The sequence below is a fragment of the Nomascus leucogenys genome, chromosome 6 (assembly GCF_006542625.1).
Source record: "Nomascus leucogenys isolate Asia chromosome 6, Asia_NLE_v1, whole genome shotgun sequence".
NCBI classification, from domain to species: domain Eukaryota; kingdom Metazoa; phylum Chordata; class Mammalia; order Primates; family Hylobatidae; genus Nomascus; species Nomascus leucogenys.
The window spans coordinates 66528064-66546942 of record NC_044386.1 but is presented as its reverse complement, the minus strand read 5'-3'; the positions used below and the strand labels follow the sequence as shown (position 1 = coordinate 66546942).

At 35.4% G+C, this 18879-nt stretch overlaps 1 protein-coding gene across 2 annotated transcripts in view; it reads right to left on the bottom strand.

Moving 5' to 3' along the window:
* Positions 1 to 18879, bottom strand: part of AQR (aquarius intron-binding spliceosomal factor) — a 118603-nt gene that overhangs the window by 28440 nt on the left and 71284 nt on the right. For both annotated transcript variants that reach the window (XR_004030480.1, XM_003272795.4), the window contains exons 21-27: positions 18054 to 18200; positions 17394 to 17463; positions 14162 to 14272; positions 10662 to 10771; positions 6895 to 7030; positions 4899 to 5108; positions 2862 to 2999 (exon numbers count right to left, since the gene is read on the bottom strand). Coding sequence is in view for 1 of the 2 variants with exons in the window: in XM_003272795.4 (XP_003272843.2) it covers positions 2862 to 2999; positions 4899 to 5108; positions 6895 to 7030; positions 10662 to 10771; positions 14162 to 14272; positions 17394 to 17463; positions 18054 to 18200 (922 nt within the window). In the remaining variant the exon portion in view is untranslated. The remainder of the gene's footprint in view (positions 1 to 2861; positions 3000 to 4898; positions 5109 to 6894; positions 7031 to 10661; positions 10772 to 14161; positions 14273 to 17393; positions 17464 to 18053; positions 18201 to 18879) is intronic.

Sequence of the window (18879 nt, the reverse complement as noted above, 5' to 3'; positions counted from 1 at the left end):
GTATTGGCTTCTAGTGCACCAAGCAGCAAGCCCCTTTTGCTTGGTAACAGTAGGAATGGTTTAAAGAGGCAATTAGACTTCCCCACTTCAAGGAACCAAACGAAATGTCCCTCTCTCTCACCCCCAATAGACGACAGGTTTAGTGTCTGGAGAGGATCTTGGAACTTGGAGAAAGCAGGCAGAGTTAAGAGGGTGGGATCAGAAATGAGCACCATACAGAAAGTGGGAATTATGTCAAAAGTCTGTGTACATAACTGAATGTGGAGAAGTCTGGCTCTCTTTCTCCATCCATCTCCCACAACCCAGGGATCCAGGAAAGTAAGAGTCCTCTTTCTCCCTTCGTATCCCTAAGACATATCACTGAAATTTCAGAACTCTAGGGACAAAGAAAAGATTGTAGGGCTTCTTGACAGAACAAAAATGTAAAACAAAATACATTTAAAATCATGGTTTTGGGCTTCTGAACAGCTACACTGGAAGACAGAGAAAACGGAACAATTCTTCAAAATTCTTAAGAAAAATTATTTCCAATCTAGAAATCTATACCTAGCCATAATAATTAAATGTGACAGTAGATTGAAAACAGTTTTTGGACATGGAAAGTCTTAAAAATATTACCTCCTATGCATCCTTTCACATGCAAGATACTAGAGGATGTATTCTACTAAAAATACAGAAGAGAAAGACACAGAATGCCCAAAACACAGAATCTGACATATGAGAAAGGCAAAGGCTTAGAATGGATGCAATGTGAACTGAAATAGGTCAGGAGTATCTAGGAGAGAGATCTCCAAAAACAAGTATGTGATGTGTCTAAATGTACTAAGAAAATATTTTAAAACTAAACAGTTTTGGGTTGAATTGGTGGTAAAAACAGGAAACTAAACAAACAAAGCGAAAATCATTAATTCCAGAAAGAAAAAAAAAATTGTGCATGAAGGGAAAACTAATCATGGTATATTCCCTTGCTTGGATGTGAAAGTGTTCATGTGTTAATAATGATGTAAATACCCAAAAGTGAGCAAACCAAAGTTATGACATAACTATATTTGGAGCATTAAGGAAGGAAAGGTGCACACACACATGCATGAATGTGTGTCTATTTGTCCTCTGGGTCAGCACAGAATCAAAAGACAATGCCTAAAATGGAAATTTACCATTCTTGACTGATATAGATGAAAAGGACAAAATCTAAGAGTTGAAGGATTGGATAAACGGGATGGATGAACGTAGTGGGGGACTGCCTTTTTTTGTTAAGTGGACCTACAAGGTTTTTAAAACTCTTAAGTGTGATAAAAATAAAACTTCAAAATCAAAAATACAGAAAACCTATTAGCACTCATGCTAACTACCCTTTGACGTGTAGCATGATTTAAATGTAGAAAATGACTACTGAAAATTTGATAAGTAGTATTCTTTAGAACACAGGCAAAAGCTCCATGAAAGCAAAAAATGTTCATTATGGTTGCATTATTTTCTCTTGTTATTAAGCTATGATTTAATATCAAAGTATACTTTATATGTCAGCCCCAAGAAAAAAATATTTAGGTGAAAAATTCTCACTGATAATTTGCAAAAGGGTAAGTTCACACCACTAGGGTACGTTCACACTACCTTTTAATAAATTGTCCTATGTGTCCTACCTGGCAGCTGAGGAACCTTGCATCCAAAATAACAATTTCATCACCTTGAATTTATTTAGTGCCTATCTTTCAGTGAGCTCACAACATTTTTAAATTGTCAGTTACTTTAATCAACAAGTGAATTACTAAGTTTTAATTCAAACCCTTATACAGAACTGTTTTAAACAACAGACGAACCAGTTGCAGGAAAGTTAAATGACTGTTAAAATCTAAGTTCAGATCAGTATCACTAGCAAAGTCACAAAAAATTTGCAAATTCAAATTTACTGCTCGATCATTACATTCTACTTCAAATGAGTCACAGATTAACAGGCTATTTTGTCCTCCTGTTTTTATCATATGATGAAACCATTTTAATATCTCATTTTGCAGTCTAAATAAGAGTATTCCATATCCTCATATGAAAGGCTTTTCATTTGCTAAGTACACAAATAACCGGAATGGTTGTATGTTTAATATGTGAATAATCTAAGCATACAGATGTCTAATAGATGAAAACGACTTTGGTTTTTTTTGTTTGTTTTTGTTTTGAGATGGAGTCTCACTCTGTTGCCCAGGCTGGAGGGCAGGGGCACAATCTTGGTTCACTGCAACCTCTGCCTCCTGGGTTCAAGTGATTCTCCTGCCTCAGCCTCCCAAGGAGCTGGGATTACAGGCGCATACCACCACGCTTGGCTAATTTTTGTATTTTTAATAGAGACAAAGTTTCACCATGCTGGCCAGGCTGGTCTCAAACTCCTGACCTCAAGTGATCCGCCCACCTTGGCCTCCCAAAGTGCTGGGATTACAGGCATGAGCCACCACACCTGGCTGAAAACAATTCTGAAATGTTCTTTTTATAGCTTTTACTTCTGTTTGGAGATATTTTTATTATTACTATTTTTTTAATTAGGTGAATTTTAGGTTTTTTTCATAAGCTTTATTTGGAGATTTTTAAATAAGTGATACTCAGTAAAAATAAAACCTTAACAAGTATGAGAATTTGGTCAGACAACCATATTGTTATAACATTACCTAATGGAAATATTACTAATAACCAGATTTAGAAAAATTAGATTCAGAGTTCACTAATCACGTAAACATGGGATATTATCATCCACTTATAAAAGAAATATTTTAAGGTAATTACAAATACGAACTTCAGTAAGAAGTGAGCTAATCTCTGATAACCTTAAAAAAAAAAAAAAAAAAAAAAAAAAAGCTACCATAAGTCTTTACCTTGAAACCTAGCTTGACCAAGTCATGTCGTTTTAAGGCAGCATGAGTACAGGTCATAGCAATAATTTTGGCTTCTTTCACTAAAAGGTATTTAGATCTGTCCAGTCCACTTCGAAGCAATTCAGAGGCTCTGAATTCCTATGGAAATGAGGAGCAATGAAAGATAATTTTAGGAAAACGGAGTTTTGCACATAACCATACAATCCAGTCAGACTTAATTCCTGAGAAATTAACATAAATATATTATAAACTAAGCCTAATGAATTATAATTCTGTTCATTATGATCTGGGTACTAATTGAGTTTAAATAATAGCTGATATAAAAGTTATAATTCAAACTTTTTCGTATGTAAGGTAAAACATGTACAATATAAACAAGAATACTGAATAAAATTCAATGATCATTGTACCTGTATTACTCAACGTCCCTCCAGGAAAATGGAAACGATTTCAGGTAGTCATATCAAAGGAAATTTTAGCAAGAAACTGGTTATACAAGTGATAGAGGAACTATAAAGTTAATATAGCATAGAAATTACAGACAGCAGCAGTCACTATCATCCCTAGACTAGAAAGAATAAAGGTAGGAAGTGGTATTATCAGAGCCCAGGGACTGTAGTCACACAAAAAAGCTGGAACCACAAGTTTTTCCAGCAGAAACTGGAATCACGAAAGAGATGAAACCCAAGGCAGAGGGAACTAATGAAGAAATACCTTGGTACTCTCTCATCGGCTATACTAAGCAAGAAGTCAGCTGACATAGGAAGCTGGGAAATTAAACCTGCAAGGATAAGCCAGAACATCAACCATGGCAGAGGATCCCCAACAGAGCAGAAAAGGGTATGGAAAAACAAAAAACATTTGTTTTTTAAATAATTAAAATATTACAAATATAGGTGAGGTACCCTGTATAACCTTCTGCCTACTCCCTTCCAAGGCAGCTATAATTATGAATTGAGTATGTTTTTATCCTTTTACTTTGTGTTTATGTAACCATAAACATAATACTTTACATTTATTATTCTGTACCTACCATCCATCCACTTAACCATATACATTTCAATATTTACTGAACATATACTACATATCTGATACTGTTCTAGGAAGTAGGTATGTAATCACATCTAAAAGATACAAAGACAAGAAACAATGTCCCTGACCTTTCTACTTTCTACCTGAAAATTTAATCCTAAATTTTCTTACTGAGGAGTCTGAGCCTGAATATGATCCCCTTATAGGACCACTGTAATTTTTCAATGAAGTTTGCTATCTATTTTTGCAATGATGATTCTGCAATGATGTGGCAAAAACTAGGAGACATATCCAGGGGGCACTGGCTTCCAGACATGTTCTCTGTTCCCATTGTGTAGCTATGACTCATTTCACTTTAATAATCAGAATCAATCATCCTGGCTACTACAGCAACCCCACTATTTTACTGATCAAGAGGCATACAGGACTTAGAATGGCCACATGGCAGTCTCAAATTCCAATTCAAAGAACCATTATTGAATTTCTTGATGGAAGCATTCCTTTCTCAAAAATACTAAGACCTTTACATCAGGAAAGCCAGAATAAAGATCCAATTTATATCTTACTTAAAATTAATCTAATTTCTAAGATTTGAATATTTTGGGCCAGATGTGGTGGCTCACACGTGTAATCCCAGCACTTTGGGAGGCAGAGGCAAGCAGATAACTCGAGGTCAGGAGTTCGAGACCAGCCTGGCCAACATGATGAAACCCTGTCTCTACTAAAAATACAAAAATTAGCTGGGCATGGTGGTGTGCACCTGTAATCCCAGCTGCTTGGAGGCTGAGGCAGGAGAATCGCCTGAACCTCGGAGGCGGAAGTTGCAGTGAGCCAAGATCGTGCCACCGCACTCCAGCCTGGGCAACAGGGCAAGACTCCGTCTCAAAAAAAAAAAAAAAAAAAAAAAAAAAAAAGATTTGAATATTTCACATTTACTTCAAAAAAAAAACCAACAAAAAACTAAAAACCACTAAAGGGAAGTTCAAAGAACTTGAGAATCCTTACCTCAAGCTGCGTAAAGATTTTCTTAATGTGCCTGAAACATCCTTCAGCAATTTCCATGTCTTCTTCATAAGATCTTCCTTTAAAAATGGGTTGAGGAGCATTTGCAAAGTATTCATGGAAAGGGAAGAAAGTGGAGACTTCCGTAACATCTGGCAATGTACTACCTTTATTTTTCACTTTGCTGATATACTCTTCCCAGCGAGACATTACCTGTAGAAAAAAGGACTTGAAGTTAACTGCTAGCTAATTATGATGTTTTAAAGCATAAATAAATAAATCTTATAAAAACAAGATCTGCTAGGTGAAAAAGAAAAAAAAAGAAATTCAATCTTTGATCCAATATAACTATTCTTCATTCCTGTAACTGACAGATTGCTCTTCTGTTATAAAAGTAACCTTGTCTTTGGAGGAAAAAAGGCTCTTTAATAACAAATTTCTACAAACTGGAAAGAGCCTTAACATCATCTCATGGAACTCTAACTCGGACAGTTCAGATTCTCCACGTAACTCAAGAGAGTTTATTATTAACGCTTAAAAGAAATGTAAAGGAAAGAAAGCTCTCTGGACAAAGAAATTTCTGATTTTTTTCATCTCTGTTTCTCTCCATATATGGTAAGCTCAGCTTTAGCAGCTTTTTAATCAATTTGGCACTTGTCAACCCTTCTGTCAGATTTTTAGAACATTTATAAAGAACGTCTGGTTAAGCTGAGTGTATATTTGAAAGCTTATCTTATGACTTTTGTGATTATAGTTCAATTACTTTGTATAATGTTAGCTATGCGTCTACCAGCCAGTTACTATGTAACCTCAATTTCTGTAACTCTCCCAGGTCTTTTTCTGTTATTATCTCTGTGTTTCTCAAAAGTGTAGTCCTTAGGCAAAATATCTGAGGAGCTAAATAAAAATGTGGATTCCTGGATTCCACTTCTATTGAATGAGAAGCTATAGGAACAAGGGCTAGGAATTTAATTCATAAACAACTTTCCCGATATGATTCTTAAATGTTGAAAACTGCCAATTTACACTGTGAAGCCTCAAGTTCATTTTTCCCAAATTTATTACATAAACCTTCATAATTTATAGGTTATTTTCTCCACTTTTAAACATTATTTTCACTGAAAGCCAAGTAATTTTCTGTGTCAAAAAAGCATTTAAGCATGATCTTTACTCCTTTATGCAAGTCCTAAACAGTCTTGAATCTTATGTAGACTATATTATGTATTTTCCCTGCTTCACAAGAAACCACGAAAGCTGCTCATTTTGAATGGACTTAACTGGTTTGTGATATCCACTTACAATGAGCTTACAATATTATAATTTATATCTAAAATCTATAATTGGCATTAGAACAAAGAGAACAAATAAAGTTATACAAAAATCTTCATTAGCCAGTTATGTCCTAGTCCATTTAAAATTATTAGTAATCCAACTGACTATTAAAGTTTAGTTTTATTCACTTTATTTGGCTATTTCTCATTGGTTTTCATACTTCCAAAATTAACCCTAACAAAAGTAAAAGTACATCTTTATATTGAAGTCAGAAGACTTTAACTTCAAGACCCACTGTGCAATTAGTCATAATTTATTTCTGGAAATTTGAAAGAAGAATGTTTTCCTTCATTAGTTGATTAACGTATACAATAAAAGTCAACTGTACTTTGTTGCCACTGGCTAGCTAGAATATTTATTTAGTTGTATTTCTACAGTAAAAAAAAGAAAAAAGAGTGACTAGAACTTTGTCAATAGAAAGAAAAAATGTAAAAAGTAGCAACATTGGTCTTTCACAGAATGAGTCATCAAGCAAAGTTATTTAGCAAAGAAAACTGAAGACAATACAAAATACATTTAACATTCATAAATATAGCATTTGCAATACCATATATTCTAATCTACTCAAAAAAATAAGCTTTCATGAAGGATCACAAGAACTCATTCCAGCTTCCAACTGGGGTTCATATTATGATGAAGTATGATTCAGAAACCCTTAATATCTTACCTGGTATAAGAAGAAATAGCCTGCAGTTTCACAGGTATATGAGGCATCTCCTGGAACCCCTAGACTCTTTTGCAATCGTTTGACTTCTTCTAAAAGTTCTATTCTTCGAGCCAGAACATAATTAACTCTTCCATACCTAGACATTTCAATTAGGCAAAATGACAAAACTGTAATAAAGAGACTTTGAAGGAAACAATCAGCAAAATTCAAGAAAATCATAATAGCAAAGAAGGGGAAAAAACTAGAAGATATGGCTTTTATTTAACTATTGGTGGTGGTTCTTGGGTTACTTTACACAAAAGCTACTTAGAGTAGGCCGGGCATGGTGGTTCACGCCTGTAATCCCAACACTTCGGGAGCCTGAGGCGGGCAGATCATGAGGTTAGGAGATTGAGACCATCATGGCTAACATGGTGAAACCCTGTCTCTACTAAAAATACAAAAAAATTAGCCGGGCATGGTGGCTGGCATCTGTAGTCCCAGCTACTCGGGAGGCTGAGGCAAGAGAATGGCGTGAACCTGGGAGGCGGAGCTTGCAGTGAGCAGAGATGGCGCCACTGCACTCTAGCGAGCAGAGATGGCGCCACTGCACTCCAGCCTGGGCAACAAAGCAAGACTCCGTCTCAAAAAAAATAAAAAAATAATAAATAAATAAAAAGCTACTTAGAGTATACTCCATGGAACAGCATTGATCTGCAAGGGTGTTACTGGTCTAGGAGGAGGGAAAATCAACTACATCACTAAATACACCATTTAGTTCAGGTCTCAATCTTTCTTCTCACAACAAGACACTTTCACAAAGAAGAAAGTAGGACAGTGCATTCTGGTGCTAGTTTATTTCATCACAGACCAAGAACATGTAAGTTCACAAACTGGCTGCTTCAAACATCACTGTTTTACACTATATAAAAGTAGGTTAGATCTAAAGGCTTTGAAAAGTAATTTTTAAATGTTTTTGATTATCTCTGTCATCTACATATCCCAGTACATAACTTGGCACCCAAACCTAGCAGGTTCATAATGTTTGCTGAATCAGTAAGAAAACTGAAGTTTGGAGAGTACCTCGTCCGAAAACACACAGTTAGGGAACAAAGTAGTGGAACCAGAATTAGATCCCAAATTCTATGCACATTCTTTTCACAACACCACAACAACAAAGGGTCTCCCATAACCCTTTAATGCTTAAAATAAGACTAAAATAATTTAATCAGTCACTGTTGTTCCCATGTTTAAAGACTCAACAAAAGAAGAAGTCATGTTCCTAGCTGTCTGTAGTTCAGAGATTCGCATTTGAGGTAGCAAGGGATGATTAAGAATAAAAAAGAGATCTAAAACGTGATCTATGTTTGAAGAATTTTTCAACTTGGAAGGATATAAACATATGGCAGATAACTTTTTTCTGCTTGCTTATCTATAAACTTTTATCTACAATGAACACTTTGTTAATGAGAAAAAAATCAGGAATGCTTACAGACTCTGTTAATAAAATGCCAAAATTCTTGTGAAGTAATGTTAAACTTAAAAAGCAATAGACAGGCCAGGCATGGTGGCTCACGCCTGTAATCCCAGCACTTTGGGAGGCCGAGGCAGGCGGATTACTTGAAGTCAGGAGTTCAAGACTAGCCTGGCCAACATGGCAAAACCTCGTCTCTACTAAAAATACAAAAATTAGCCAGGTGTGGTGGTGGGCGCCTGTAATCCCAGCTACTCAGGAGGCTGAAGCATGAGAATCCCTTGAACCCAGGAGGCAGAGGTGGCAGAGGTTACAGTGAACCGAGATCATACCACTACACTCCAGCCTGGGTGACAGAGTAAGACTCTGTCTCAATAAATAAATAAATAAATAAATAAATAAATAAATAAATAAATAAAAGCAATATACAGTACAATTAAACTCTACTATCTGCTCAATTAGTACATTATTACACTTAAAAGATAAAGAATTATTTTTAAGAAGCAACATAAGGCTGGGTGCGGTGGCACACACCTGTAATCCTAGCACTTTGGGAGGCCAAGATGGATGGAATGCCTGAGCTCAGGAGGTCGAGACCAGCCTAGGCAACATGGTGAAACCCCATCTCTACTAAAACACAAAAAAATCAGCCAGGCGTGGTGGTGGGTACCTGTAATCCCAGCTACTCAGGAGGCTGAGGCAGGAGAATTGCTTGAACCCAGGAAGCGGAGGTTGCAGTGAGCTGAGACAGTGCCACTGCACTCCAGCCTGGACAACAAAGTGAAACTCTGTCTCAAAAAAACAAAAAAAGCAATATAAAAATTACAAATAACAGCATTACAGAAAAAGACTAGCAAAAAGTTGTTTTAGGATTGTGTAATTATGGATAACCACTCCTCTACAACTTCACCAGATTTTATAATTTTTTCTTCAGAGAAGGTGATACTACTTTTATTGTGAAACAATAGTCATAATTTTTCTTTTTAATTGTACGAGAAAAAGAATATGTCCAATCAAATATGCAAACTAACAATATCTAGGTTATGTGTCAGAATTAAAAAGTATATTTTTTCTAACAAATTTGGTGGTATCCGAAATCATTGTAAAAATTCTACCCCTATTCTAATATTCTTTAAAAACTATATATTCTGCTTCAATATAATTGTAGTCAAACATTCTATTAGCACCTTCATGTTCACTGAATTCTGAATTATTAGATTTTAGAGTCTAACCTACCTTTGTAAGTTGGCTTTAAAATGAGGAAATACCTACGGGATGAATTCAAAAGTATTACTGGCTAATCTGAAATTAAGAATATAGAGCCCTAAATAACTTATGGCATGTTGTTCTTTGCCCCTCTGCAACATAGTGACTTTTTAGAAGCTAAGTGTTCAGTAAGCTCTATAATACAAGAACTCAAAATAGATGCACATAATAATTTAAAACTCTTTTAATGTCTATGATCAATTCGTCAAAGATCATGTTTAATAGCCAAAGGCTACATTAAATATGTCCAGCTGTTAATTGTGCTTATTATCTAAAATTGGTCTTTAAAAATGGATTTAAATATAAGTAAAATGAGACATTATAAAGCAACTTTGAAGGAAAAAAATTAAAATACTAATGGCAGAAGAAATCCGACTTGTAAAGTTTTAGTCAATTCACAGTATGTAATATCAAACAAAGTCCAGCCAAACTGGCAAGAAGTATCTGAAGTTATACTTATAACCCCAAAGCTTATATTATCATTAATCACTAATTTGCTTTTTTTTTTTTTTTGAGACAGAGTCTCGCTCTGTCGCCAGGCTGGAGTGTAATGGCGCAATCTCAGCTCACTGCAACCTCTGCCTCCCGGGTTACAGCGATTCTCCTGCGTCAGCCTCCCGTAATTTCTATTTCAATAAATAAATCAACCTCCTGATTGGTACCTAAAATATATGCAAATTAAATGCCTGAATAAGAAGTGAAAAAGGAATCACTTAAAGTTGTACAGTTTTGAACTGGAAGCATGAAAAATTACCTCAATAAATAGAAAGCAAAAGGCAATCTGCAATTTTAAAAAGATTAACAAGATCATTCTCTTCATTAACATAATTGTGTATTTGAAGACAAAATGGCATAACCATACACAATTGGAACTGAGGGACATCATGACCAGATTTCTAGGTCAACATATAGTCTTAGTAAGTTACATTAGAACCTTTCAGAATTAAGTTTCAGTATTCACTGCTCTCTTCTTCTTTAAGATAATAAAAGAAATGAAAACTAAATAAAAAATCCCTTTTTACACTGTTACTCACTCCCATTTGCTCACCTGCTAAAATCTTTCTCTGTCTCCAGCTCTTCTTCTCCATGACCAAGACGCAGTAGGTGGCGCTCATCAATGTCTAATGCCATGATTTTCTCAAACAGCTGGTTTAGGGCCTAGAGAATAAAGCAAGAAGGGTGATGCAAACTTAGCAAAAACTAACATTTAGAAAGAATCAAAGTTGAAACACAAAAGTAAATCCGCCTTATATTAGGCCACTTATAATTTAATCAAATAGTATTTATATTGATTTCTGATATTGTCATCTATGTCTATTTGGCTGTATGGATAACTAGAAACCATAAAACCAACCACCCATTAAACATCTGCTTTTAATTTATGAAATGAGAAAGGCATTGGCTCAGATATTATTTCTTCCAAGTTGTAACAATTCCTAAAATAAACAACCACACTGAGTTTCATTTCATTCAACAGCATTTCCTTGGGTTGCAGAGAACTGAAAAAGCTTTTGCAGTTGGAGAAAGACAATAAGAAGGCAGTGAGTGTGTAGGTAGAATACATTAAGAGGGACCAGAAGGTGGAAACATAAATTGCATCTTTCAAATCTTAGTCTGAAAGTCTAATGTTCTCAATATAATAAAGAGCAGAGCACTCATTTATTGCAAACTATTCTGATGAAAGTCATTTAAGTCACTAATTTCTATCTATGAAATGTTCATAATCAGGGTTCCCTCGAATCCTAGTATTCATTATCTGAACTTCTGCAGTTACAAGGTTTTACAGAAAGGCAAAAGTTTCATAGTATGGAAAGACTCACTAATTAAGGTATTATTTAAAAATGAGCCGCCATTCAAACATCTCTCCTCACTTATCAGTAGTCCAACCCTGCCTGTGAAGTCAACATCCAGTCTTATAAACACCTAGGTTATATAATGTAGATATAGATATCCTTGACCATCAAAATTCTAGCAATCTGAGCTCTGAAACTGAAGAGATTTAACACAAATTTTCAGAAAAATCCCTCAGTATCCAAACTCTTGATACTCATCATCCAAAACTCGGCACCCAACAGAGCAGATTACATGGTGTTACTCACTATCCAAACCTTCACTATTCAAACTCAAGAACCACATAGATTTAGAGTAAAAGTAAAAGTAAAAACAAAAAACAAAAAACAAAAACCCCACAAACTTGCACACTATAATCCCAGAAAAAACTACATGATTTCATTGTGAATTAGAGTGATTTTGGAGAACTACTTGAATTATACATGCAAATGAAGATCTGTCAAACACAACAGTTAACTGAAGGAAAATAATCAATTTGATAGGCATCAAGGGAAAGGATTTGAATTTCAAAAAACCAAGGCAGGTGTTTAGCAAGCAGTGAATTATGTGTCTATTTTTGCAAATTAATCTTTTCAATGATTGTGCTATACAAATCAATCGTAAAGTGAAGGATAACTATAGAAAGCCATATCAAGGTATGACAAAACAGTAAAAAATATGTTAAAACAACACATGAATTATTCTGTTCATTCTAAGAATTTACAATAGGCATATTACAGAACAAATTTTATAAACAGAAGAAAAAAACTTTTCATAATTTGTTTCTTTTATCAAGACAAAGTCCAAATTGATCCCCCTTCAACTACTACAAATTCGGTATATTAGACGTGTTATGTCCAATATATTATGTAATATGTTGTTATACAATTATGTATAACATATTCAGTATATTGGATAAGTTTACTACTTATAAACTTCAAAATATATAAAAATATGTCAGGCAAATGAACTGAATAGTATTATTTTTAAAACCTTACAAATTAAAAGTTAATGATCACCAGAATAATCGATACTTGGCATTCCAAAAACACAGTGCTTCTGTGTATACCAACTCTTTTTAAGACTGGTCAACTGAAGTCACCACTGTTAACATAAACTCCAAGAAAAAACTTTCAGAGGTTTCGACTACCACACAAATTTCATAATGTGCTTCAGGATGTTCTCTGAGTTGCCTGTCTCATTTTATACCAGATCTAATAAATGTTCCTTGTTCTTCCCTCATTTCTGACAGCTTCAGAATGAATAACGTAGAATACAGTCCCTTCATGTAATACAGGTATACATTTCACATGGATTTGAAATTTAATCCAGTATCAACGCACTTTAGACCTTAGTCTTTCAGGAATATTCATTCTACTAAACGAAGAAAAATGCTCCCAGTAAGGGTTACTGCTTATAATCTCAAAGTAAAAGTTCTAGTTTAGTGTAGAAGGAAAAAATGGCAATTTAATTTAATCCAAATATCTAACCATATATCCAAATAGTCTTAACTTTTTCGTATTATGACTCTCTCCAGTAGAAACAAACGATTGGTTTTATGTATCTCTCAATGTCATCTCATTATAAGCAGTGATAATCCAAGAGTAACTCAATAGCAGATACTCCTTAACTTACAATGGGGTTACATTCCAATAAACCTATCATAAATTGAAAAATCCTAAGTTGAAAATATATTTAACACACCTAACCTGCTGAACACCATAGCTTAGCCTAGCCTATGTAAAACATGCTCAGAACACACATATTTGCCTATACCTGGGCAAAATCATCTAACACAATGTGCCTATTTTATACTGAAATGTTGACTATCTCATATAATTTATTGAATAGCAAAATAAGAGTGACAAACAGAATGGTTGTAAGGGTACTTGAAGTACAATTTCTGCTGAATTCATATTGCTTTCACAACATCATAAAGTCAAAATATTATAGGTCAGAATAAAAGTAGAACCAAAAGTCAGGGACCATTTATACCAATTAGCCTTTCCTGGTATTTAGTGGTACCTATGATCTGATTTTCATACAAGGAGAAATCATCTATTAATACATTCATTTCATGAATCCCCTGCTCCTTCCTTATGTTAGGAACAAGTGCTCAGTGCCACAAGGAAGAACCAGCACTCAGACAAAAAGTTTTCTCAGCAAGGCAATAACTGCAGGTGGGTGCCACCTGCGTCAGTCACGTTTGCAAGAGCACACTGAACAAAGGAGAGAAGGGTTTTTACCCCTAACTCAGCCCCTGTATCTGTGTCCTTTCCCCATTGGCTGGAGTAAGACCACACAATCTAAACTACCCTGATTGGCTAAAACTTAAGCTTTTCTAAATATGGTCAACGTGTGATGGGGAGGTAAGGGAGAGGAGGGGGTCCTCATGGGAAACCAGGAGCTAATGCATTCCCAAATAAGGGAAGGAATGTGAGCCACAAACCAGCTGAGACTTAGGCATGCCAGAATATGTTAGGGAACAGGTAGGCCAGGCTCGGAAAAAGGGAGAACAAAGAATAATGAAACTAGATTTCTTGAAGAAGAACTTATTGCGTCCCACACTTACCTCCCCCTCAACCCCTAACCTGCATGCCTACGTGCATGCGCAGGCACACACACACACACACACGCCACACACACACACGTACACACACACACACACACGCACACACACACACACGCGCACACACACACACGTACACAGTCATTTACCTGATTGGAATGAGTAACAATTAGAGTCCTCTGTTCTGGGAAGTTGTGGTAGATGTTGGATATAATCTGAACTGCCACATCTGTTTTGCCTGTACCAGGTGGGCCCACAACCTACAAAGAAGATGAACACATAGCAAGCTACTAAGTCATCACAGTTATCACACATTGTTAGAAAACGTGAAGTACAAACCTGAAAGATAAAATTAACAAATTCAGTGGATGGGCCCAAGAACAGAATGAACAGGACAGAGGAGGAACTTTGAGACAGATCAGTAAGCTACACAGCCTGAATAACAGAAAAAAAGATTGAAAGAAATAGAGACTCATGAATCTATAGAACAACATTAACAAGTCTAACACTCATGTCAACAAATTCTAAGATGGAAAGGAAAAAGAGTATGGCATAGACAAAATTTTAGAAAAATCATGGCTGAAAATTTCCTAAATATGGCAAAAGACATAAATCTACAGATTCAAGCAGCTCAGTGAACCCCAACAGAATAACCCCAAAGAAATCCAAGCCCAGATATGCCAAAATTAAATGGTTAAAAACAAAAAGCAAAGAAAAAAAAATCTTGATAGCAACCAGAGAAAAATGATGCATTACATATTACAAAAAGATGTTTAAAATGACTTTGGATTTGTCATCAGAAAACACAGAAGTCAGAAGGAAATGTAATAACATTTAAAGTGCTAAAAGGAAGAACTATAAACCCACAATCCTATGTCCAGGTAAAATATCTTTTAAGAAGATGAATTAGAGACATTCTTGCATGAAGAAAAACAAAACTAACTCATATCTAGTAGACATGTTATAAAAAGTGATTTAAAAAAAAAAAAAAGTTCTTCAGACAGAAAATGCCCACCAGAGGAAACTTGGAATATCTGGAATGTAGAATAAATGGCAAATATAATAAGAGGCTATTTTTTCCTCTAGAGTTCTTTAAAATACGTATACAGTTGAAAGCAAAAATTCTAATACTACCTGATAGTATCTTAATGTATTTAGATGTAGCACATAAAATAACTACAATATAAAAGGGGAAGGAAGGTAAAGGAATCTTTATGGGAGTAAGTATTCATGCTTCATTCAACCTGAAGTGACATAATACTGATTTTAAGTAGGCTATGAAAACTTAAGTATATTGCAAATCCCTAGAGCAGTCACTAAGAAAACACTACACCCAAAAATATAATGAAAGAATATGATAGGCCAGGCACAGTGGCTCACACCTGTAATCTCAGCACTTTGGGAGGCTGAGGCAGGCAGATCACTTGAGACCAGGAGTTCAAGACCAGCCTGGCCAACATAGTGAAACCCAATTCTCTACTAAAAATACAAAAATATCAGCTGGCCATGGTGGCGCACACCTGTAATCCCAGCTACTCAGGTGGCTGAGGTACAAGAATCACTTGAACCTGGGAAAGCAGAGGTTGCAGTGAGCTAAGATGGTGACACTACACTTCAGCCTGGGCTACAAAGTGAGACTGTCTCAAAAAAAAAAAAAAAAAAAAAAAAAAAAAAAAATATATATATATATATATATATATATATATATATAAAATAAACAAAAACATAATACTCACAACTATTCAAATAACACAACAGAAGGCAGGAAAAGGGGAACAGAAGAATACAAAATAAAGGGAACAAATAGAAAATAAACAAAAAATGATAGGCCTAAATTCAAATGTGTCCATTAATTTGCATTAAATGTGAATAGTCTAAACACGCAAGTTGGAAGACAGAGACTCTCAGAATGGATAAAGCAACATACCTAAAGTATATGCTGTTGATAAGAAACTCACCTCAAATATAACAAGTAGAAGTAAAACGACAAACAAAAAAACAAAAAAACAGAAAAAGAAATATGCAAACACAACTTAAAAGAAAGCTGCAGTAACAATATCAGACAAAGTAGACTTCAGAGCAAAGAAAACTTCCATCAATGAAGACAGACATTACATAATAATAAATGGGGCCAATCACCAAGACAACATAACAACCCTAAAGGTGTGAAGCACTTATCCATGAAGGTTCAAAATACGTTAAGCAAAAATTGACAGAACTAAAGGAGAAACAGACAAATTCATAATTATAGTGAGAGACTTCAATAGTCTGCTTTCAGGAATCAAGAAAACAACAGACAGAAAATCAACAATGATAGAGAAAAATTAAATAACAACATCAACGAAATGGATCTAATTGACATTTATAGGACAATCCACTCCAAAACAACAGAATACACATTCTTTTTAAGTGCACATGAAATAGTCAACAAGAGAGATCATATGCTAGGCCATAAAACAAATTTTAACAAATTTAAAAGCAAAAACCAAAAAATTAAAATCATACAATACGTTCTCTGACCAAAATAGACTTTGACCAGAAATCAATAACTGGAAGATTACAGGGAAACCTCCAAATACTTAAAAATTAAACACACTTCTAAATCAGTTGTCAGCAGACTTTTTCTGTAAAGAGCCAGAGAGGAAGCATTTTCAGCTTTGCAGGCTAAGCAATCTCTGTTGCAAGTACTTATCTCTGCCACTGCAGCACAAAAGTGGCCATAAGCAATGCAGAAAACAAGTGGATGATATATTTGCTAATTACCCTGATTTAGTCATTACACAATGTATATACAGTCATCAAAACATCACATCATACCCCATAAATATGTACAATCATGTTAATTAAAAATAAAAGTTTTAAAAAATGGGCAGTCATGTTCTAATAAAATTTTATGAACACTGAAGTGAGCAGCAAGATCTCTAAATGCTTAAGAACCTACACTTACTTATAAACACTTAAATTCATCAGGATTGCTGTACTTGAAACAGAACACATTCTAAAATCTGTTACTTACTTCTAGTCTTAATCTATGTTTAAAAAAAAAAAAAAAAAGTGTGGCTAGGTGCGGTGGCTCACGCCAGTAATCCCAACATATTGGGAGGCCAAGACAGGTGGATCACCTGAGGTCAGGAGTTCGAGATCAGACTGGCCAACATGGCAAAACCCTGTCTCTACTAAAAATACAAAAAAATAGCTGGGCGTGGTGGCGGGTGCCTGTAATCTCAGCTACTTAGGAGGCTGAGGCAGGAGAATCACTTGAACCTGGGAGGCGGAGGCTGCAGTGAGCTGAGATCACGTCACTGCACTCCGGCGTGAGCAACAAGAGCGAAACTCCGTCTCAGAAAACAAACAAATAAACAGGTGTAACAATTCTCTTACCATAGTCAGCCCAGGCTGCATTCCAGCACGGATGGCTTCTATCTGTGTATGAGTGAACTGAATCGTATTACTGCAAGTGAGAATAAATAAAAAGTTGGTACAGTTAAATGATACTTACTATAATACAAATTTAGACAACAATGACCAGTGGTCTAAACATCTGCTCTGTATTTATCCCAGTTCTCTCAAACTCTTCTGAATGACTCCCTTCACCTCTACCCCCCAACACAGACAATTAAAATGGAATTACAGTTATTTTTCAGTACTTAGCCCATCCCAGACCTCATTTGGAGTGCCAAAGTTCTAGTTCCCATTCTAACACTGAATATAATGCCAATTTACTAGTTATGGCACACATGCATTATTAGGGCTACTGCTATATGTAACACAGACTGATGAAGTAAGAACCCTTTGCTCGAATTAAGGTAGCCCTCTAACATTTATTTCTCATAGTACCTGAAAATGTTTCTTTTTGAAATATTATGACTACAGAATGGCCTAAAATGTCAGTTATTCAGCTGACTGACAGAATAGAAGAGGGTTCAGAAACAGGAGTTTTGTGGAGTTTTAAAAGAAACAGAAAATTTAAATACATTCCTAATCCAGCTGAAATGGCAAACTATTATTCATTATTACAATTAGAATAGGTAGCAAAATTACCGTTTGGGTTGATTATAAGGATAAGGACCCCTATTAGGAATAACATGGGGCTCAACGATTAAGGTTTTTGCCTCCTCGGTGTCTTCATCTTCCACATCTGCCTCTTTCCTTTTCTTCCCTTTTCCACTTCTTACTGGAAAAGTTATCCTACAAGACCAAAACTTTTGTTCATTTTTACAATTAACAAGGATTTACTGAGTACCTATCTGGTGCATGACATTGTATGCACGATAATCAGAGGAGTAAGAAACATTTCTGGCTTAAAGGAACTCACTATCTGTATGTAAACTCTGAAAATGGTAGAGTTACATGCACTAACGTGTGTTGAGAGTTTTCAGATTTAAAAAAGTCACTCAGTTAACGGAGAATTAAGGGAGAATTTAAAGAAACATTAAATACTATGTCATGTGCATTGTAAAGTGTTTTATTCATTGTCTGCCCTTCATTTAATCAGAAAAAAATTTCATGGGACAGATGGCATCTCAGATGAGTCTCAAAGAATTTAGACATTCAAAGATGGGAAGAGAAGACATTCCTGGAAGAAAGAAGCAACAGCAGAGGCCAAGTACAAGCAGTGTATTTCGCCTGGGCATAGGGTAGAGAAAAATAAGGCTGAAGAGAGAAGCCTTGTTATGACAGGAATTTTGTAATGACACGTCTAGAATATGAAGCTTTTAAGGCAGAGGGTCATACCCTGGGGTTAGGAGGTAACTCCCCACAGATACCTCAGGGAAGTCAATGGACTCCCTAAAATTGAACTAAAAAATTCATTCTCTATGTGTACTTTTTCCAGTTGTCTTTCACATTCTAAAAAAATAGGTAACAC